The sequence below is a fragment of the Cynoglossus semilaevis genome, chromosome 8 (genome assembly GCF_000523025.1).
Source record: "Cynoglossus semilaevis isolate Cse_v1.0 chromosome 8, Cse_v1.0, whole genome shotgun sequence".
Lineage (NCBI taxonomy): Eukaryota > Metazoa > Chordata > Actinopteri > Pleuronectiformes > Cynoglossidae > Cynoglossus > Cynoglossus semilaevis.
The window spans coordinates 12,243,786-12,263,241 of NC_024314.1; the positions used below are offsets into that span (position 1 = coordinate 12,243,786).

At 40.3% G+C, this 19,456-nt stretch overlaps 4 protein-coding genes across 9 annotated transcripts; 3 read left to right on the forward strand and 1 right to left on the reverse strand.

The window, feature by feature from the left end:
* Positions 1-35: 35 nt before the first annotated feature.
* On the reverse strand, positions 36-1,688 carry LOC103382138 (desumoylating isopeptidase 1). The gene is made up of 6 exons (XM_008314818.3): positions 1,332-1,688; positions 1,191-1,212; positions 1,038-1,107; positions 835-944; positions 453-575; positions 36-349 (listed from the first exon to the last, which is right to left on the reverse strand). Exons 1-6 carry the CDS (start codon positions 1,417-1,419, stop codon positions 268-270), a joined length of 495 nt encoding a protein of 164 aa, XP_008313040.1. The 5' UTR covers positions 1,420-1,688; the 3' UTR covers positions 36-267.
* An 86-nt stretch (positions 1,689-1,774) lies between these two features.
* Positions 1,775-6,100, forward strand: xrcc6 (X-ray repair complementing defective repair in Chinese hamster cells 6). Of its 3 annotated transcripts, none has more exons than XM_008314819.3 (13): positions 1,775-1,890; positions 2,292-2,381; positions 2,589-2,701; positions 2,847-2,988; positions 3,071-3,322; positions 3,407-3,593; positions 3,839-4,025; positions 4,100-4,268; positions 4,368-4,529; positions 5,064-5,193; positions 5,316-5,416; positions 5,510-5,626; positions 5,709-6,100. In XM_008314819.3, the coding sequence occupies exons 2-13, from the start codon at positions 2,309-2,311 to the stop codon at positions 5,906-5,908; spliced, it is 1,833 nt and encodes a 610-aa protein (XP_008313041.1). In that variant the 5' UTR covers positions 1,775-1,890; positions 2,292-2,308; the 3' UTR covers positions 5,909-6,100. The 3 variants fall into 3 exon arrangements, with proteins under 3 accessions (XP_008313041.1, XP_024913678.1, XP_016890311.1); XM_025057910.1 differs by having other exon boundaries at positions 5,712-6,100; XM_017034822.2 differs by having other exon boundaries at positions 1,831-1,890; positions 2,295-2,381.
* A 135-nt stretch (positions 6,101-6,235) lies between these two features.
* LOC103382140 (immune-associated nucleotide-binding protein 5-like) lies at positions 6,236-10,132 on the forward strand. Of its 2 annotated transcripts, XM_008314820.3 has the most exons (8): positions 6,236-6,523; positions 7,052-7,137; positions 7,303-7,368; positions 7,860-7,910; positions 8,027-8,077; positions 8,161-8,211; positions 8,463-8,513; positions 8,756-10,132. In XM_008314820.3, exons 2-8 carry the CDS (start codon positions 7,092-7,094, stop codon positions 9,460-9,462), a joined length of 1,023 nt encoding a protein of 340 aa, XP_008313042.1. In that variant the 5' UTR covers positions 6,236-6,523; positions 7,052-7,091; the 3' UTR covers positions 9,463-10,132. The 2 variants fall into 2 exon arrangements, with proteins under 2 accessions (XP_008313042.1, XP_008313043.1); XM_008314821.3 differs by lacking the exon at positions 8,463-8,513.
* A 570-nt stretch (positions 10,133-10,702) lies between these two features.
* Positions 10,703-19,401, forward strand: josd1 (Josephin domain containing 1). Of its 3 annotated transcripts, none has more exons than XR_521880.3 (6): positions 10,703-10,864; positions 12,776-13,693; positions 13,878-14,006; positions 15,324-15,518; positions 16,270-16,475; positions 16,791-19,401. XR_521880.3 is itself a non-coding variant. In XM_017034803.2 (6 exons), the coding sequence occupies exons 3-6, from the start codon at positions 13,329-13,331 to the stop codon at positions 16,367-16,369; spliced, it is 789 nt and encodes a 262-aa protein (XP_016890292.1). In that variant the 5' UTR covers positions 10,703-10,864; positions 12,776-12,985; positions 13,081-13,328; the 3' UTR covers positions 16,370-19,401. The 3 variants fall into 3 exon arrangements, 2 of the variants coding, with proteins under 2 accessions (XP_016890292.1, XP_008313044.1); XM_017034803.2 differs by having other exon boundaries at positions 12,776-12,985; positions 13,081-13,693; positions 16,270-19,401; XM_008314822.3 differs by having other exon boundaries at positions 16,270-19,401.
* Positions 19,402-19,456: the final 55 nt, after the last annotated feature.

Consider the following 19,456-nt stretch of genomic DNA (forward strand, 5'->3'; position numbering starts at 1 on the left):
GATTTAAGTTAAGTTGTACAAAGAAGAAAAACATTGGAAGGCTGTAACATTTTAATGGGTAAATATTAAAATGTTTCTTATTTGGTCATTTCGTTATGAAACTGAACTGTCCTGGTGAAACACCTCAGCAGGTAAAGATGGTAGGAAAGTGCAGAACACGGCCTGAAAGCCTAAACCCATCAGTCACAGGCCAAGTGGTGGTTATTAATTACCCCCACATTAAAAATTCTTTAATGGCAATATTTCCTTTCACAAATGTAGGTGTGTTTACTGTTGTCCATTCATGTTGCTGCCTCCAGGGTTTATGGAGAAGGAATTCAGAAATGGACGCAGTGCCTGTCCAAAGGGTCTAAGGAGGAAACAGAGGGGAGTCACTGAGGTGTGTGGTCACAGTGACACGATTACATACTATACACATCACTGGTGTAAGAGAAACTTCTCAGTCAACCTACGTGGATAGTATGTCAGATGGTAGGTCTGTGATGTATGATGGAATTTTTCTGCCTGTTAGAAACTGAGCCAGTTCACTGCTGAAGGAGTTGCAGTTGTGCTCAAACAAGTTGTACTTGTCACCACTGAGAAAACAGAGACAAGAGCAGAAAAGAAACTAAATTAGGGTAAAAGATAAATTTAAGTACAAAACAAGCAAGATCCCAAAGAAACAACTGTGTTAATCTATAAGCAGCACAGCGTACTCACATCCATTCATCAGCCCCACACTTCATTCAAACTGGCTCTAAGTGGCAGATGCACACATTTTTGGTGTATTTTAAACCTTTTGTTGAGGTGAAGATGCTGAGGTCTACAGCCAAGAAAACAAAGTTAAGCTTTTACCTGTAAGTTGACTCTGCCAGAGAAGCAAGATAATCGGTAAAGAGCTCAGCTGGGACCTCAGTGCGACCCAGGTCCACGATGGAGTCAGGTTCACCCAGAGGTGTGCCACCCTGGATACAATGACAGAAACATCTCCATGTTCATGGACATTCTTTAGTACCGAGATTTGTATAGTTATCGAGAAAATTAGAGCGTTTTCTTACTGGTGGACAACTATTGATACCCTGTCCACCAAAAAAGTACTCCCTTCCATGGATCACAATAGCAGTGTGCCTGTAATAAACAAATACATAAATAAAGTAACGTTAAATAAAGCCAACCGGAAGTACACATGACTCAGCAGAGGTTACACTCACCATATCCCTTCCAGTACTTTCCCTAAGTAGAGAAAATAGCTACGTTAATGGTTATGTATTTAGTAGAAGGTATGTATTTTAATCACAAAAATCATAAAGCGACCGGGTCAAAGTAACATCCCCGCTCTTACAGAAACTCACCGAGCATGAGAGGACTTAACTGCCGGGCCATTCCTCTGGACAGGTCGTAAACGTACAGCTTCACTGGAAAAGTATCGCTTTGGTCCATTTTGTATTAAAGTATTAAAATATAAAAACAAAAAACGTAAAGTTGAAATATTATGATCCAAATTTACTTTTAAAGTTGGCTAACTCACACAACTCCTACGAGATAACCGGTAGCGACACTACACATTAGGTTTTGTCTTAAAATTCTTACACACAAAAATAAGATAAAATATCGCAAGAAAATGATAACTTAATAATTCTAGTGGCAACTGAAGGCAACACCACTAATGTCAATTAACGCTGCGTCATCGTGCTATTGTAAACAAAAACAAAAGTTTGCCGGGCGGCATAAGACATTTCTATCCCGGAAGTGAGTCAGATCTCTCCCAGGATTGGTCAGTATTTTTGACGGGCAGGCACTTCATTGACCAATAGTCAATGCCAATTTTGTTACGTACGACTACTCGTCAAAACCGAGTAGCGCCAGTCAATGAAACAAATTGAGGCATATATTGCGGAAGAAAACGCACAGGTATTTGAGTTAATAAGCAAGTTATTTAATGTTTACGTTTTTATTAATATCGTTTTAGTGACAAAGACAAGCTGCATTGTTAGAAATATATTTTCCGCAATTAATCGGTCATAAAAAAACAGTGCAAAGAGCAGTAGCTTTTTAGCAGCTAAGCTAGCACATTGTGTTTAAGTTACGTCCTGGATCATTTAACATTAACCTGTTATAAATATTATATAGTACAATGGCACAGATTGTTCAAGTCACTTGTTTTAAGTGAAAATAGCATTTTAATAAAACCAACAAAACTTTAGGAAAACAGAAGACCTTCGTTGAGTTTTCTTTGTTTTTATTCAATTTGCGGATTGTTGTATTTTGTGTTTAGTTCTTTTGCTTAATTGCACTGTTGAACTCTAAAACAGTAGAACTAAAAGTCCTAATGGCGGAGTGGAACGCTTTCTACCACAACGAAGATGAAGATGAAGAGCAGGAAGAGGGAGAACAGACTTCAGGTGAGATAAAATCATTAAATGAACAAGAGAATTGTGACAACATAGCTCTCGCTATACATGCAATTTAACACTAATCACATAATGAGATATCGTAACAATTTAGAGATGCTTTCACTTATTGTCAGTACTAGGGGAATCTTTGCATTTTTGTGTTGACACGTGAGAATATCTTGCCCTAATACAGACTCCAAATAAAATCTTTGACAGGAGATTACAAAGTCACAGGAAGAGACAGTTTGGTGTTTCTGGTTGATGCTTCAAAAGAAATGTTTATCAAAGGAGAGGATGGAGAGCTGTCCAACTTTGACATGACCATGCAGGTAAATTTCAATGGTGCAGCACATTTGAATTTTTGTTTTTAATCACATTTTTAATTTGCAAAAAAATAGACAATGTGATCCTTTATTCTTAAATTATCTTTGAACAGTTCAGTCTTTTCCAATAGTTTCTGTTTATTCTCTCTAGGTTGTGCGCAGTGTTTACACCACTAAGATCATCAGCAGTTACAGAGATCTGATAGCTCTGGTCTTTTACGGTACAGAGCAGAGCAAAAACCCCAGGAACTCATTCAAGCATGTTTACGTTTACCATGACCTTGATGAACCAGGTCAGATTAAAACTGTCCTTCCTACACTTCTCTTTTTTTTCGGTTTGTTCTCCTCTCACAAGGCTTTGCCTTTTTACCACAGGTGCGACACGAGTGCGGGACTTGGACGCTCTGCTGGGGGATAAAGGAGAAAAATTAGCAGCTGAGACCATGGGTAGTGGAGAGACATCACTTGGCGATGCCCTGTGGTGCTGCGCCAACCTGTACAGTGACATCAAGTACCGACTTTCTCACAAGAGACTCATGATCTTCACCTGCAGGGATGATCCACATGGAGGCAACAGCACAAAGGACCGTCAGGCTCACACTAAAGCGCGTGACCTCAAGGAGACTGGTAACCCAAGGCTCAGGACTCAGAGTTTCAGTGGTTACATCATGTGTTTTGATGAGCTCAGTTTGACTTACTGCTTCTTTTTAGGAGTTATGATCGATTTGATGCATCTAATGAAACCAGGTGGCTTTGACGTCTCACTCTACTTCCGTGACATTGTCAGTCCAGCTGAGGATGAGAGTGAGTTGGGTTTACAGCTGAAGCCCTGTGACAAACTGGACGACCTTAGGAAGAGGGTTCTGGCCAAGGAGCAGAAGAAGAGATCCTTAGCACGGTAGAGTTAATGATCATAAAAATATTTGTGTGTGTGTGTGGGGGTGTTTTTAACCTCTCCACAGATCCTGTGTGGTCCATAGCTGAAGGTTAGCCAGATATATTTGAAAGGAAAGGCTAACCTTGAATTAGCCTTTCCTTTCCTTTAACAGCAAAGCATTTTAGCTTCCTTTCCTGTAACTATTTCTTGTTTTACCTGCACTCTCTCTGTTCTTCACACTCTCTCTCCCACATTGTCTTTTTTAGGATAAAGCTGATTCTGGATGAGGGAATAAACATGGCTGTGGGACTTTATGCAACTGCAGTGACAGCACGAAAACCTGGCGCCGTCAAACTTTACAGAGAAACCAACGAGCAAGTCCGTAGCAAAACCCGCACTTTCCAAACCCAGACAGGAAGTCTGCTTCTGCCCAGTGAGATAAAAAAAGCCCAGGTGAACTGGAGGTAAATGTCATTTCTTTTAATCTTTTAATTTTATTGTCACTTAAACATTTTGTTTCTGTGTAGGTTTATGGTAAAAAAAAGATAGTGATGGAGAGAGATGAGGTGGACGCAATCAAGAAGTTTGACGACCCTGGATTGTATCTTATTGGATTCAAACCTATGGAGAAGCTGAAGTTGCACCATCACATCCGACCTGCAATCTTTCTTTATCCTGAAGACGATCAAGTTAAAGGTGCCGACCACGTCACCATCTTTGTGTTCCACAACAACAGAGGCTTTATAAAATAGTAGGTGTGTAAATAAAGTGAAAAGTGTGATTGTTCCTCCTCAGGCAGTGCCTGTCTGTTCTCCGCTCTGCTGAAGAAGTGTAGTGAGAAGAACGTCTTTGCTGTGTGTCGCTGTACACCTCGCCGAAACATACCACCACGGTTTGTTGCCTTGGTCCCTCAGAAAGAAGAGGTGGATGATGGGAAAGTACAGACTAAACCGCCAGGTAACCGCCCCAGGCTGCATGTAGATAAAACAGGAAATTAAGGCAAAATAATGCTATATTGATTGACTAGTACTAAAAATCAGATTTAAAAATGTGATAAATGAACAAATTAGTTAATTTCAATGGTAATTGATGGGTGACATTTTTTTGTGGTGGGGGCACTTGTAATAAAATCACTTGTTTCCTGTACCACAGGATTTTTCCTCTGTGAGGTTGGAATTTTTAAAAAATGTATTAAACCTACAACAGCGAACGTATGGGTGGTATTGGAACTTTCAGTTGTAGCTACTTAGTCTTTCTTTTACCTTTTTAGCTTCCACGGTATGTCTATTTGGTGTTGTCTACTCCCCCTGCTGGTATAATTCTAAACTACAAGACAAGTCCAGAGAGACTTGCAAACGTTGAAGAGAGAAATACTGTCACAGAGTTGAGAATAAACTAGTCAAACAGTCAGATTCTTGATACTCATCAGTATTATTTACATCATGTGTCATTTGATTCAAATGAAACTTTGTCATCCGTCTCCTGCTTCAGGTTTTAATGTCATCTTCCTGCCATATGCTGATGACATACGGAATCTAGATATTCCACACTGTCCCATTGCCTCACCAATTCAGGTGAACAAGATGAAGGAGATTGTCTCCAAACTCCGCTTCAAATACAGGTACTTGGACGTTCAGATGTAAAGATGTCTTTTCATCATTCTTTTAGAGCAAACAGACCAGTGACACTGTTAGAATATGTTATTTCTATTGATCTTCTCTGTTTTGGCTGTTTGTGACATAGGAGTGATGCGTTTGAGAACCCAGTTATCCAGCAACATTACAGGAACCTGGAGGCCTTAGCTCTGGACATGGTGGCTCCAGAAGAAACTGATGATCTCATCAGTAAGATGGAGAAAACACGGCACCCTGGCTGCTGCCAACAGCTGCTTGTGTTTTCATTCTCACATTTACTCTACTTTTGTTTTACTTTTCCAGTGCCAAAGGTGGAGCAGATGGACATCCGTTTGGGTCCTCTGATAGACGAGTTTAAAAACATGGTTTATCCTTTCAACTACAACCCTGACGTCAAACCAGCTGCCAAACGAAAAACTGGTAAAAAGAAAAGGCAATTTGTCAAGTTCCTGTTCATCAAAGAATCTCTGCTCTGTCTTACTCTTCTTTTCTTCACCTGCAGCAGATGATGGAGGTGGATCTGAGAAAAAGCCAAAAGTGGAGGTGTCAGAGGAGGAGCTAAAGAACCACATGAAGAACGGTACCATTGGAAAACTGACCGTGCCGCTACTGAAAGACGCCTGCAAGCAGTTTGGGATTCGCGTCGCCGGGTCCAAGAAGCAAGAACTTATTGACGCTCTTGTTGCTCATCTGGGTTCATGATGAAGATCTGCAGCCACTCAACTGTTAACGGATTTTAAATTTCCTGTTGTTGCCTTCCCAGGTTGACCTGCCCACAAAGAAGTTTCCTGTTTCCCTTGATAAGCTTAAGCCAAGACTGGTTTAGTTTTTTCCCCCAATGTCTGCACTTGAAGATTTGTTGCATAATAAAAAGAAAATAGAGTTTGAATGTAAGAAATGTTTTTTTTCTATCTTAAAACTTCAAAATGTAATAAATAACTGTTTTGGACAGTTGATCTTTAAATGAAGAAAAGTTAGTCTCTCCCTGTGTCATTTTTAAAAACATATAATCATATTTACAGTGTGTTGCGTGTCCTAAGCAGCTTTTCCAGTTCCTCTTGAAGTAAGTATAAAGGTGTGTCTTTCTGTAGTGGAACCACAGCTTTAGCAGCATACCTGGACCTTGTCACTGCATTGTGTTGCTTAAGAGGTATAAAAGAACAGTGTTCCAGAGGAGGGCAGGCCTGTGCAGGTTAACGCTGTGGAAAAACAACAGGAAGAATGAATCAGATTTGACTTTAAACACGTGAGGTTCTTCAGGTTTGGACAAACTGGAAGTTGATGATTTTCCTCAGAGGAGGTTATCAGATTCACCAGGTAATAAGTATGTACACATTTCATCCACGTGTTCCTGAGCAGATCAGAATGTTGTACTTTTCAGGACTTCGTGTGAATTTCTACTTGGCTACACACGTCATTTTTAGCTTATTTTACTGCAGATTTTATTAAGTTAACTCAACTAACTTGCCAAGTTAATAAGCTATTACAATTTGCTTTTTTCAAGTTATTTACTCTAATTTGATGGCATTTACAATTACCTACACTATCTTATTGTAGTCTTTTAGCTACGTATCAGGTATTCCAGGCTATCAGTTACCTTTTGTAAGCTAACAAGGTTAATTTTGGGGCTAACTTTGTTTAATGTTTAATCTAACTGTTTTCTGTGCTGATTACACATGTAGCTAACTGCTAATCCCTTGAGGATTTAAGTGAAATGTTAGTTTTCCCTTTTTTTGTTTCCCAAGTCTTGGGAATCTGCTGTACTTTCATCATTTGGGTTTGACTGACACACTATGTTTTACTTTCCTTCTGCAATCATATCCCCTAAAACTTTTAAACTGAAAGGTCCAAGACGCAGTGTTGTCACCTATAATCCGTCTAAGAAATGGATTGCGAGTGTGCAAAGGACATTGCAGCACAAGCTGGTCAGGGTAAGGCATTGCTTTAAAGACTTTGAGGTTAAAAGAATGTTTAAATGGAATTATAATGTTTCAAGGTACTACAGAGCTACATTTAGGTCAAGGGTTAACCTGGTGATAAGACCTGAGCAGCATTACAATACTCCCATCATGCTCTGTTTTCCTCTGTTTGTTAAGGTTGGTCCAGCTTCCAGATCGGGACCTTCACAGTGGTGGGATATCTCCTCTACAGATTCTCTCAGAGTAAGACAACAGATCAAAAAAATCAACAGACATCATACACGTTTTCTTCAATGATTTGTTGTCTGGTATGAAAGTAAGAAACTGGGAAACACAGAGAGTGTGTTGTTCTAAATCTTTTATATGACACATGTAGTTTCTTTAGGGAAGGCAAGATTTTCTTAAGAGCTACCCCTAAGTCTGCTCCCATTATCAACATTGTACAGGCAACCTGTGGTCTAGCGGTAAAAGGATGGGGCTTGTTGTCAGAGAGTCATAGGTTTGAATCAAACATGGTATCCTGACCAAGAACCAGGATTGAACCTCCTGTGATTTTATTTTATATATATAAATAGATATAAACAATTACATACTTATTCTACATCATTTTTATGTCCTGCCCTGTGTCTAGAACAGAAGCTAGATTTTCTTTAAATCACAGTGACTATATGTTAGGTAAATATTGGAGAACTCTCTTGATGATTGAACTTTATCTGTTTGGGTTTTTTTTTCAGCTCTTCCATTTTTGATTCGCTGGCCCATTCGTCTCTTCTGCTCTTTAACTGGTGAATTCTATTCTGTGATCACTGTTCACACTATGCTGTTTTTAAAGAAAGTCATCTGAAACTGTCGCTGCATTTAAACTAAATAAAGTGACATTTGTGTGTGTTCTCTGCCTTAGGTCTGTCAGCTCTGTGGAGCTGGGTGAGCCGTCTGGTGAGGACGATCAAAGGTAGAGAAATTTCCCCTGGATTAAAAAAATAAAACATGCCAAATGTCGCCTGTGAACAGCTCTGTTTATATCCTGTTTCTCAGGAATACGAAACTTCTATAGATTGCTGAGTCGGCTGTGGCGCTTCGTCGTCAGTGAGTTCTGCCTGTCTTTGGTTTACTTTTCTCTGTGTCCTGCAAATTGACTTTTGAAGTGAAGGTAAACAGAGCAGGGAGATGTTTACTGCCTCTTTTAAGGATGTTTAGGCAGTCAGAGGGAAGGTTGGAAAACATTTAGAACATATGTGACAGCTGTAAAGTATCTGACAGTATTTTAGCAAAAACACTGTAACAATTTCAATTAAAAATAAAAACACCACTGATTCCTCGTATGTCTGACCATTTAGGAATTTCCCATAAGTATACGTGGCTGGGTGCAGTTATCAGAGCCATCACAGGTCAGTTAACTTATTTCTTTCTTTGAATTCACTCATAGACTTTAATAAGAAATTGACACTTTGGCTTTAAAAGTGAAGCGCAGGAAATTCAATGGACCATTAGGGGAAAACTCCCTCAAATTGCACCATGATTTTAATAAGAAAAATCTTTTTTTATTTAAATAGTCTCTGATTAGGTTGAAAAATAAACAAGGGCAAAGAAAATACTTTTTTTTTTTAAACTTCTTCTCTACCACCTGCAGGTTCGTCTGAAGATGATGCACTGAGGTCAGCAGAACCTGGGTTGAGGCTGATCCTTCTTGGGCCCACAGGGAGTGGACAGACTTCTGTGGCACATACCTTGTTGGGCATCACTGACAGAAAATCACCTTTGACTCCTGTGATGGAAAGCACCAAGTTGAGTGCAGTGGTGAATGGTAGAGAGGTCACACTGATCCACACCCCAGATCTTCTGGGCCCTTCACTGGGGGACCACAGGAGAGCCACGGAGGCCTTAAGAAGCCTTCTGTTAGTGAGTCCTGGACCACATGCCATACTGATGACAGTAGAAGCTCCAGGCTCCATCAGCAAGGAGATCAACCAAGACCCCACCCGTGCCATCCAAGGCACCATAGAACTGTTTGGGGATGAAGTGCAGAGTTACATCATCCCGGTACTAACCCACTCAGGTCGACAGCAAACTGTAGATGAGCTCCTGGATCAGGACAAAGGAGATCTGAGGCGGGCTGTGACGCTGTGTGGCCAAATGCCTGAGCTGGTGGACATCAGATCAGACTGCCCCCTAGAGGTACAGAAGATGACATGCAGGCAGCTGTTGGGGCGAGTGACGGAGATAAAGAAGTTGAGGGGGCATTTTGTCCATGAATTGCAGAGGAGGCAAGAGCACTTTAGGGAGGATCTGCTGACTGACATGTCTTCTTCACTGGCTAACAAACTGGGACACATGTAAATAAGAGCAGGGGAGTAAGACTTTACTGTTACTGCTGTGTCTGTGTGAATAAGTGTGCAATGTTGACCTATACATGAAAATGTTTCTCACTTAACTTTCAAGTTTACATATGTTTCTACTGTCAATAAAGTTCTGGGTCTGCTCCAGTTCTTAGCGCTTCTCTAACTTCAATGTTGGATGAAGGAAAGAATAAAGATGATCAGCAGAAAAGGAACTGACATCTTCCAGCTCAGGATGAACCCTGTATGTAAGCGTTCAGATTTAGGTCATCATTACAAAAGACTGGAACAACTGAATGTTCAGGCTTCCACATGCTGCAGGTCATCAGATCTTAAAGGTGCTAAATGATAGAAAAAGAAAAAAGATATAGGTTCACGTTCAATCTAAAGGTGGTTTAGATACAGAGGTCAGATGGTGAAAGATGATGATGACAGTTGATGGACATCACAGAGGTCATTTTAGTGAACAATCACATTTTCAGATTAGTACAGAATGAAAAATTACGTCCATCCCTGTCACAACGTTGGATTTCCCCATCTGCTTTGTGCACAATATCTTCAGTCCTCATGCAGTATTTGCCCTTTTGTTAAGGGCAAGTTTGTCCCTGCAGCTGCTGAAGTGACCCACATTACATCCAACATGTGAGTCAATTGTTTTTGCTCTTTTCACTTGAAACATATAATTGTCTGTAGTTATAATTCTATAAAGTCTTTATGTATTGATTCTTCACTTTTAATTTTTGATTAATTTATTCAACACATTATCATAGAATAGGAATTAAAGTTTGCTAATGATATAAATAGAACAATAAAGAAATAGTATGTAAAAACAATCAGATAGAATGACTCAAATGTAAAACTGGATATTATTAAAAAATAAACTAATTGTGACTTTAAAATATTCTGCAATGATAATCTGTAAGTATGAAACTGCTGTTGCTTTTTTCATCAGAATTAACATCAAAATAGTTGTTATTATTTGTGAATTTCGCCTTAATCGATAAAACAATTTAGATGAATTAGTTAAAATTTAGATATTACAATTAAATAAATAAACAGAACGAACAAATACTACGTAACTAAATAAATACAATTTACGTATTATATAATGGATGCATGGATTTTGTCCAGTATTAAAAACCTTACGTAAAAGAGGAGTACGCGATTTTGGGTACTCCTGCTTCTACTGCTTCTGTGACGTAACAGTGACGACAACGTAGAGCCCTAACGAAGCCCTACTGCGCATGTGCCAAAGAGAGAGAGCGAAAGAACGAGAGGGAGGGAGGAAAATAGGGAGAGAGAGAGAAAAGTGTCAGAGACAAAGGAGTGAACTGGGTTTGAGAAAAGATGAGTTTTTAAGGCTCAGCTTTACCTACGTTTCACCACCGGAAGTGGACGAGAAGGTGAGTGTTGTTAGACAACAGAGGAAGTTAGGAGCCGTTCTGTTTTCCACATTTATAATGTAGCAGCCAGTAGCAACATTGCCGTAGTGTTAAGTGTTTGGTCACGTACGGAGAGCAGCCACAGGTTAGTGAACGCCTCATACTGTACATCTGTCACAGTCAGGGATTCATTGACAGCAGTAGGTGTTAGGGGTTAGTCTCTAACGGCAGGATCTGTGGTCAGTTACAACACTGTATGGCTGTGTCTGCTGGACTGGGCTGCTGTCATGTTTTTAGCTAGCAGCCTGCTTCCTCTTTAATGCAGCCCAGGCTGCTGCTAATGTTTACCATCATCTTCACCTCCTCTTCCTCCTCCTCTTTCTTTTTTCTTATTTCTTAAGGGCTTCTTACCAACAAAAGCTGTATAGAAGGTCGTGGTGCTAATCTCTGCTAACTATCAATAACTTCAAATGTCTGGTACTATGCCGAGATGATCATTTCTGTCAGCCTTTATTATAAAATATTCCACAGCCCTTGTTTGTTTGTATATAGAATACCATGGCTTTTAATTGGAAACTGGGAACGCATGTTTACAATTAACAACAAGAAGAAATACTATAATGATCTCAGAAGTTACATTTGAAAAAAAAAATGTTTTCCACTAGTTGTGTGCAAAAAAAGTAAAACATTTGGTGAAACAAAGAGCATTTCCCTGACAATCAAATGGCACAACTTAACCATAGGTACTTTTACCAGGGACAGTCTAGGGAACTGTACACATCTCACCACACAGACCCTATATGTAATGAAAGATTTTTATCCCAAAATAGTTTCTACTTAAGAGGCTGGAGAGTCAGGGATTCTAAAGGATACAGTGGTAAGGCACACTGTCCTGATGGATGAGTGAACCCACTGCAAATGCAATAATATTTTTGTACAACTGTGCACACAAACAATCATCTCTATTATTAAAAGATTTGTGATGTCTGTGTTTTTCTGCCTTTGAGTTCTGAAAATGGCATAAAACCAATACTGTGGACACAAGCTCGTACTTTAAATCTTGTTGAGCAAAACAGGAGCTTTAAATCACAGAAAACAAAAAAAAAAAAACAAAAAAAAAAAAACCCCAAACCCTCAGGATCTCTCTGTTGTGTTTTTATGGGCAGCCTGGGCCTAGTGGCCTGTGATCAGAGGATTGCTGGTTTGAATCCTAGCCCAGGAAGCACTGTGGTGTGTTGAGCAAGCTTTCCACAGTGAACTCTGTCTGCCCAGACACAGTTAAGTCCAACCTAGTGCTCCAGGTTGAATGCAGACGGGCAGATGAAGACACTTCTTCCATAACTCATGCATAAGTGATTTAAAAATGATTTAAGCAATTATCTAACTTTTAGTTTTTAATTTTTACTCTGCATCCTTTAAAAAAGTTCAATAAATAATGACCATTTAGTTTTATTAATCTGGTAAGATTTCACTAGCTCAATATTTAAAAAATAAAATTTTAGACTAAAGATGTTAAATAAAAAACCTAAATTTTGTCTTTGCTCTTAGCCAAACAGAAATAATCAATAAAAAGTGCTGTTTTAGTGGGAAATATGGATTGATGCTGATTATGACCAACAGAGGTGCTGATTTAGAACTATTTTAATCTGGTCCATCAGATGATTTTAATGTGGCCTGTGAGAGACTAATTATGGTGTCTTCTCACTCTCTAATCTTACTGGAAATAAATCGTCATAGTCATGTGTGGTGTGTGCCCCCTGCAGGGCTTTGTGAAGTGGTACTCTAGTGAATTGTAAAAACAATAAATCAACGTCACCTTTTCTGATTTTGAGTGTCTCTGTGGAGAGGCTGTGTTTTGGTTTGTTTGTTTGAATGAGTTATTGATGAACGGCCAAAATGAAAAGCTTGTCTTTGTTGTTGTTTCTTCCTCAGGGTCAGCATCCTGCTGCTGCTGCTGCTGCTGCTGCTGCTGCTGTGGCAGCTGCGGTGTCTGTTCCAGTGACAGAAGGGCCTTGATGGTCTTCTGTCAGCTGATGGAAAAAAGTGCAGAGCTGTATAGTCCTGGTGACTGAATGGAAGGAACCGTCAACAGGCTGTGATGATGGAGGAAGTGGAAACACACAAAGATTGTTGACACCACTGGTGCTGCTGCTTTTTCTTTGTATCTTTAATTTTCTTCTGGCCAAACCCGTCTGCACCTCCTGTTTGTCCTCACCTCCCTCTTGTCCTTTTGACAGCTGTCCTTCAAAGGGCAGGTGTATTTGTGCCAAACGGCCACAGGTCTCATACACCTCTCAACCCCCACCTCCTCCTCGTCCCCACACCGAGACGCAAAACCTCCTCTCCTCCAAGCAGCTGAGAGGTTGCTATGGTAATGGTCGTCATGATGTGGATGTAGCGTCCTGACGGTAGTAGTTGTGGAGGTAGTGGTGGAGAGGGAGGAGGAGGGCGCAGAGGCCTTGGTGGTGCAGGTGAGCAACCAGGGATGGGAAGTGCACTGTATTTGTCTGATGAGTGGAAGGGAAAAGGACGGGGTGGTCTTCAGGAGCTGGGCTGCATGCCCTGGAAGGTCAGCAAGCAGAAAATTGGAGGTGAGGGTGGAGGAGGAGAGGTGATGGTGGGAGCAGAGGAGAGAAGGTGCAGGGATCCCAGGGACTCTCAGCAGCAGCAGGATCTTTCATCCTCCTCTTCCTCCCTCACCCAATCTGCGCCTCCTCACTCCTCTCTGACTCCTCCAGTCATTTACCATGAGAAGCAGCGGAGGGAACTCTGTGCCCTGCACGCTCTCAATAACGTCTTCCAGGACGGGACCGCCTTCAGCCGGGACACTTTACAGGAGATTTACCAGAGGTGAGTACTTGTACCATGTTGTACATGAGCTGGTGACAGTGAAACACTTGGCTAAATTCTATGTTAAGTGAAAATCTGGCAGTTTTTGGTCGAAGATAGATGGATTAATAGATACACATCAGACCAAATAGGTTGGATTGTCTTACTTGGTCCTAGTCCTAATACGATGCTAATTCCTTCCTAGGCTTTCTCCCAGCACTCTGGTGACCCCTCATAAGAAGAGCATGCTGGGAAATGGGAACTATGATGTTAATGTCATAATGGCGGCCCTGCAGACCCGAGGGTTTGAGGCAGTGTGGTGGGATAAAAGAAGGTATTTAAAAAAAATATGCATGTTTACTTTCTTTTGTAGTAACTACAGTATGTTTGAACTGCATTCATTTTACTGTGTTTTTAAAGTGGGATCATATACTGAGCTTGACCTTAAGACTTGTTTGAATCAAAGTGGTACAACAGGAGCAACACCATTGTTATCAAGGCTACTATTGTGGTCAGAAAGACCCCCATGGTCATGTCTGATGTTTTCAACACACTTCAAGTGTTTGACCGAGAACAACAAATGGCGGCCAGCTGACCAATCAAAGCAGACAAAGATAAGACCAGAGCCAAACATGTCTTATACAGGTGAAAGAGGGAAAACAATCAATTTTGCTCTTGATCAAAGTTTTTTATTTGATTTTTATTGTTTTTTTATTGTTCATCAAAGTGCTTTAACTCCTCATTTAACAAAAAGAAAAAAGATATGAACCATTTTTATTATACAGTACAAAACAAAAACATTTTTTCTTTTTAACCCTCTTCATTAAACCAACAGGCCACAGACTGTCCTACAGGTCTAAAAAATGGGTAAAAAAAATAAGTGCATTTTTATTACTTTTCTTTTTCAGCGACAATAATGATAAAAACACAGGACAGCTGTTTTCACACCAAACAGACAACGTTTTAAGTACAATTTAGGACAAAGTAAATTTATTAACAAGCTTTACTGAAGAGAAACTGAACCAAACCAAAACAGACTGCTTTAACATCTGAATATTTCAAACGTCTTAGAGCCCCGGGTACTGTGTTGTTAGGGGTAGGTTTGTAGGACTGCAGACCTCATCATCAGGGTCTTAGACAGACTCTCGGACAGTCAGCAGTTCTATCACTGGAGGAGTTGGTAGACAGTCTGGTCAGCAATCAGCAGTAGTTTCACATCTCTGTTGACACACAAATCACACTTAAGTTTTATCAGTGCAACCGTAATGTTATCAGACCAACCGTACTCCTCTTCCTCTGTCCCCACCAACACAACAGGAAACACAATCAGAGCTGCTGCTCTGATCTGCAGACAGAAATAACACAAATCACAATTTTATAAGTTTATTCTTTATAAACACACGTGAACATAAATAAATAAACACTTATATGCATATATGTGTTTATTTATTTATTTTTATATATATTATATATATATGAAGAAATAAATAAACACAGTTCTGAATATATATATGTATAAAAAATGTTGATTTAACATAAAAGCACTGAAGGTCTGACTGCTCCTTATATGCCATGGTTGGCCCTGGAGCCCTACTTTGGACACCGTTGCTGAATCAAAACATCAGTTTTCTCACAGACGTTTCTTTCCCAGGGACGTGGCCAGCATCCAGCTGTCTAACGTGACAGGCTTCATTCTCAACGTGCCATCTAATCTGCGCTGGGGGCCGCTGAGGCTACCGCTCAAACGCCAACACTGGATTGGGGTCAGAGAGGTCGGCGGAGTCTACTACAACCTGGACTCCAAGCTACGCAGCCCACAAGTCATCGGTGACCCAGAGGAGCTCAGGTTAGCAGCCAATGTGTGTTTGTGTCTTCTGGACGTGTGGTCACCATGACGACCGTTATCAGGCATCTGCATCGCTTCCTTATTTTCTTTATGAGCGCCATTGACATGAAACAATGACAGATGATTTTTGTGCCCCAATCATTGACATTCAACCTAAAAAAGGCCATTGTTTGGTGTTTGCCAAATATTACTGAGTAGTAGTAGTACGAGTATTGAAGAGTGACTCACTCTCAGATAAGGACAAAACTGATTTTGTTACTCAAGCAAAGGCTCGCCTTATAAAAACCTGTCCTTGTTCAAGTCTGTCATATGTCAAATTGATCGATGACTGGTTTGTATTCTGTTCACTCCTCCATATCAGAGTGGATTTAAGGCCATGAGAACACGGGGACTGTTGGTCTTTTGGTAGGACGTTTGAGTAAATCAGGGAGAATCTGGACAAAGATAAGAACCTGCTAAAGATACAGAAACAACAGGTTTAAAGTTACTGAGGAGTGGATGCAGGATCAAACCTGCTCCTCGCTGTGACCTAAAGTACCCGATAATCAGGGTGTTTGTATTTAGCTGTCAGTTGAACAAAGTTTTCCAGTGAAGTGATAAAACGGGTGACCTAAGATAGCTCCCAAAACATAGTCCTTTACCAACTTTTTACACTATTGTTGCTATCTCTGCCATTGGCCAAGAATAATATTTAAATACTTCTGATTTTTCTTGATAAATCTTGACTTTTTTGTCTGACCACAAACTTTAGGAAGTTCCTGCGTCATCAGTTGCGAGGAAAGAACTGTGAACTCCTGCTGGTGGTCTCAGAAGAGGTGGAGGCCCGCCAGACGTGGCGCTCTGACGGCTGAGCAGGGTTCAACCAGCCAATAGCAGCTTTACCTGGTGGGAGGGGCCAATCAGAGATGGAGGAGAGGAAAGAGGAAAAACATGCACCGCCAAACTTGTGGCACAGATGTAATTTTTTCCTCCTTTTCTTTTGGCCTGTGTTTACACAGCGGCCTTTGCTGAGCTCTTATCTGATGTTAGCTGCAGCGGCAGTGAAGGAAACAAACACTTTACAGGGAGAATCGCAGTCCTTTACTCCAACACGGTCCAGACTTATGACTGGTTAACATTCTGTTTCTGGCATTTTTTATATATAATGACTATTTTTCAATGTCATTTGATCTGTTAATTTTTTTTTACCATTTTCTTATGGTTTGAAAAAGAAAAGACGTGAATCTGTCTGTTTTTCATCAGTGGTTTCTGTTTGTTTTCATGTTTCAACAGGAAGTGCGCCCCCTATCTGCCACATTGTGATTCCCTCTCATTGCTCTTGCTCTATTGTCACTCAGTCATGCTGCCAACTTTGTTCTTTCATCACTTTTCCAACACTTTCTGGTGTAGTCCCGGTGCCAGCACCGAGCACAGGCTGCGCTGACGTCACAAGAGTTTCATCAGGCAACAAAGCAATGCAAAAGACAGGTCGAGCACTCCCTCTAGTGGAGGTTTTTCTGCACTTTCCCCCCTCTATTCCATTCTTTTTGTGTTTATTAATGCTTGTTGTCGTCAAAGAAAACATTTTAAAGAAAAACATACTATAAAAAAGAAGCCTAATAATTGAACAGTTAGCAGAAATTGAAAATTTTAAACCAAGTCCTGTCAGTTGACGTGGAGCTTTTGATCACGTGTCACAGTGCTGATCTGGATTTATTTTTAAAAATCAAAAGTTGCTGTTTTTTGGTTTTGGAATCTGAGGTTGAAAATTCCATTACGTCTAGTTTGTCAACTTGCTTTTTTGATAATAACAAGGAGCATTTTATAGTAGCAACATCTTAATTATTTTGTAGCTGTCAAGGACTGTGAGGAAAAATGATCAAAAGCTTCAGAACTGCAGAGCAAAAGTTCTTCAAATGTTACTGTGACAGAAACATATCGTTATCATTATACAAAAGTATTAAAATATCACTAAATGTTGTAGCAGCTGTGGTCAAAATGTGATGGGCTTAAGATCAGTTGTGTGCGACTCTTAGGTGTTGCTGTGTTTAACACAGAGAGGGATATTTGTTTATGTCAACATTAATGGAGGCAAAGAGGAAGCACAACAGCACATTTGAGTCAGGAATGCTCAATGGTTGAAGTTTCCTAAGTGTTTCTCAGTCTGGGTGAACCATTTAGCTTAGCTACATATCAGGATGTCACCACGTATCTGTAAAAGCAAAGGTCAGCACAAACTAGCCATGGCTACACTGATGTCTTACGCTAAAGAGTCATCATCTAAAACCTACCCTTTTAGCTCGTATGCCAACAACAAAAAAACTGCCTTTACAGTTTAGTGTCTGCCATGGCATGATGGATAAAAGTTTTTCCCTAAACCCAACAGAGTTACTCTAACTCCAAGTCAACCGTTACAATTCAAATTCTTCATTCATCATCTTGTCTTGTAGAGAGACACAGCACACAAAATGTTACATACACCAACTAGTAAAATCTGTAACAGTAAAAAATCAGTTACAGGGAAAACAAACAGACAGCTGTGAAATGTCAAACAGACACTAAGGCAGGACACGCCCCAGAGGAATATTCTGACTTTTTTTCTCCTTTTCTTCTCCCCTGATGCACAATCACTCAGCTAAACCCCTCCCTTTTCTCTTATCCAGCTGCTGAAATTCTCCTGTTGAACCTGTCAGATTGACATCACCCCCAGAGTCAGTCCTGTACAGTCAGCTGTCGGTTGTTCCTGCAGATGGAGAAATGGAAAGTTGTCAGGGGGAGAAAACAGTGGATAGAGGCCAGTGTGACTGAGAGAAGTGGTAGTTGATGGAGCTACTGAATTATTATGAGACACAACAGTACCAGAACCTTAGTACCAGGATCTCCCAAAGTGGTTAGAATGTGTCAAAAGCAGCACAGAGTTCTCAGCCCTAGTTCCTTTTAACCAGAATGGGGTAAATCTTGACCCTTCAGGAAGTTCAGTACTGGCTGATAATCCTGTCTTGTGGGCGGAACTATTTTGAGGCAGTAATGGTCCTTTTTGAAAAACCCCTCATAGTTCCTGGTACTGTTTATAGTATATTTAGGTAAATTGTTTTATAAATGCTATATACCGATTTTTTTTCTATTAGTTCGGCAGGTCAGCTGGACCTCAGCTGTAATTGTTGAGTACTGATGAATGGAAGTGTAGCAGCCTACTACTGAGCAGTGTAAGGAAATATCAGGTTTAAAAAACCTGGCATCTGCTCAGTCCTCGGATCTCCAGGCTGGAAAATCAGACTTTGATTTGTATGAGGTCTGAGGTTGTTGTGCAAACACAGGGAGCTGCTGTTCCAGTTCTCAGATTGAACCATGTCCACTCTGCTAGAATGCTGTTTGTTGATTATGATGTTGGCCTTAACCCGTTTACATTGAAGTATAAATTGTCTACATTTCTATTACGTGTTGCTCAAAGATTAGGAGGAAGAATTCACTTGCCAGGAGGATGATATACTACCTTATACAACTACATATGCAGATCCACCAATCAGTGCTGTTTTGTTTCCTTAAGCTATTCAGATCTTCATATAATTGCAGGAGAATCTTTTTTATGCTGATGATCACATGACTTATTTCATCAAGCCCTGTCTTATTTTGGAAGGTTTTGATCCTGGCTGTGGAACTTGAAATATCTACATGGATGATGATGGTGATGATGGTGATGATGCAGCATCTCTGGAACTGATCACTTCATCACCAGTGTCTCACGGTTTGCTTTCAGATTCTTTTTTTTTTTTTTGCCATGACAATCCACAGAGTTCCTCCTGTTTAGAGAAACCTGATTCTCACTGTATTTTTCCTGGTTTTGTTTTGTTAATTTCAATTTTGCATACAAATAAAAAAGCTCATAATGGCACTTTATGTAGAAGCTGTGGAGTGTGTGTATTTATTGTGTTCTTCCTAAATGATTTATTCTGTGCCTC

What these genes read in the sequence shown, in the direction of transcription:
- LOC103382138 (XM_008314818.3), bottom strand. Translation starts at nt 1,419, where the DNA reads ATGGACCAAAGCGATACTTTTCCAGTGAAGCTGTACGTTTACGACCTG. An exon ending in AAAGTACTGGAAGGGATATG is followed by an intron (nt 1,108 to 1,190) that starts GTGAGTGTAACC and finishes TGTTTATTACAG; the next exon opens with GCACACTGCTATTGTGATCC. An exon ending in CTGGCAGAGTCAACTTACAG is followed by an intron (nt 576 to 834) that starts GTAAAAGCTTAA and finishes CTGTTTTCTCAG; the next exon opens with TGGTGACAAGTACAACTTGT.
- xrcc6 (XM_008314819.3), top strand. Translation starts at nt 2,309, where the DNA reads ATGGCGGAGTGGAACGCTTTCTACCACAACGAAGATGAAGATGAAGAG. An exon ending in AGAAACTGATGATCTCATCA is followed by an intron (nt 5,417 to 5,509) that starts GTAAGATGGAGA and finishes TTACTTTTCCAG; the next exon opens with TGCCAAAGGTGGAGCAGATG. An exon ending in AGCTGCCAAACGAAAAACTG is followed by an intron (nt 5,627 to 5,708) that starts GTAAAAAGAAAA and finishes CTTCACCTGCAG; the next exon opens with CAGATGATGGAGGTGGATCT.
- LOC103382140 (XM_008314820.3), top strand. Translation starts at nt 7,092, where the DNA reads ATGGATTGCGAGTGTGCAAAGGACATTGCAGCACAAGCTGGTCAGG. An exon ending in TCTCTTCTGCTCTTTAACTG is followed by an intron (nt 7,911 to 8,026) that starts GTGAATTCTATT and finishes TCTCTGCCTTAG; the next exon opens with GTCTGTCAGCTCTGTGGAGC. An exon ending in TCTGGTGAGGACGATCAAAG is followed by an intron (nt 8,078 to 8,160) that starts GTAGAGAAATTT and finishes CCTGTTTCTCAG; the next exon opens with GAATACGAAACTTCTATAGA.
- josd1 (XM_008314822.3), top strand. Translation starts at nt 13,329, where the DNA reads ATGGGAAGTGCACTGTATTTGTCTGATGAGTGGAAGGGAAAAGGACGG. An exon ending in TTACAGGAGATTTACCAGAG is followed by an intron (nt 13,694 to 13,877) that starts GTGAGTACTTGT and finishes ATTCCTTCCTAG; the next exon opens with GCTTTCTCCCAGCACTCTGG. An exon ending in GTGTGGTGGGATAAAAGAAG is followed by an intron (nt 14,007 to 15,323) that starts GTATTTAAAAAA and finishes TTTCTTTCCCAG; the next exon opens with GGACGTGGCCAGCATCCAGC.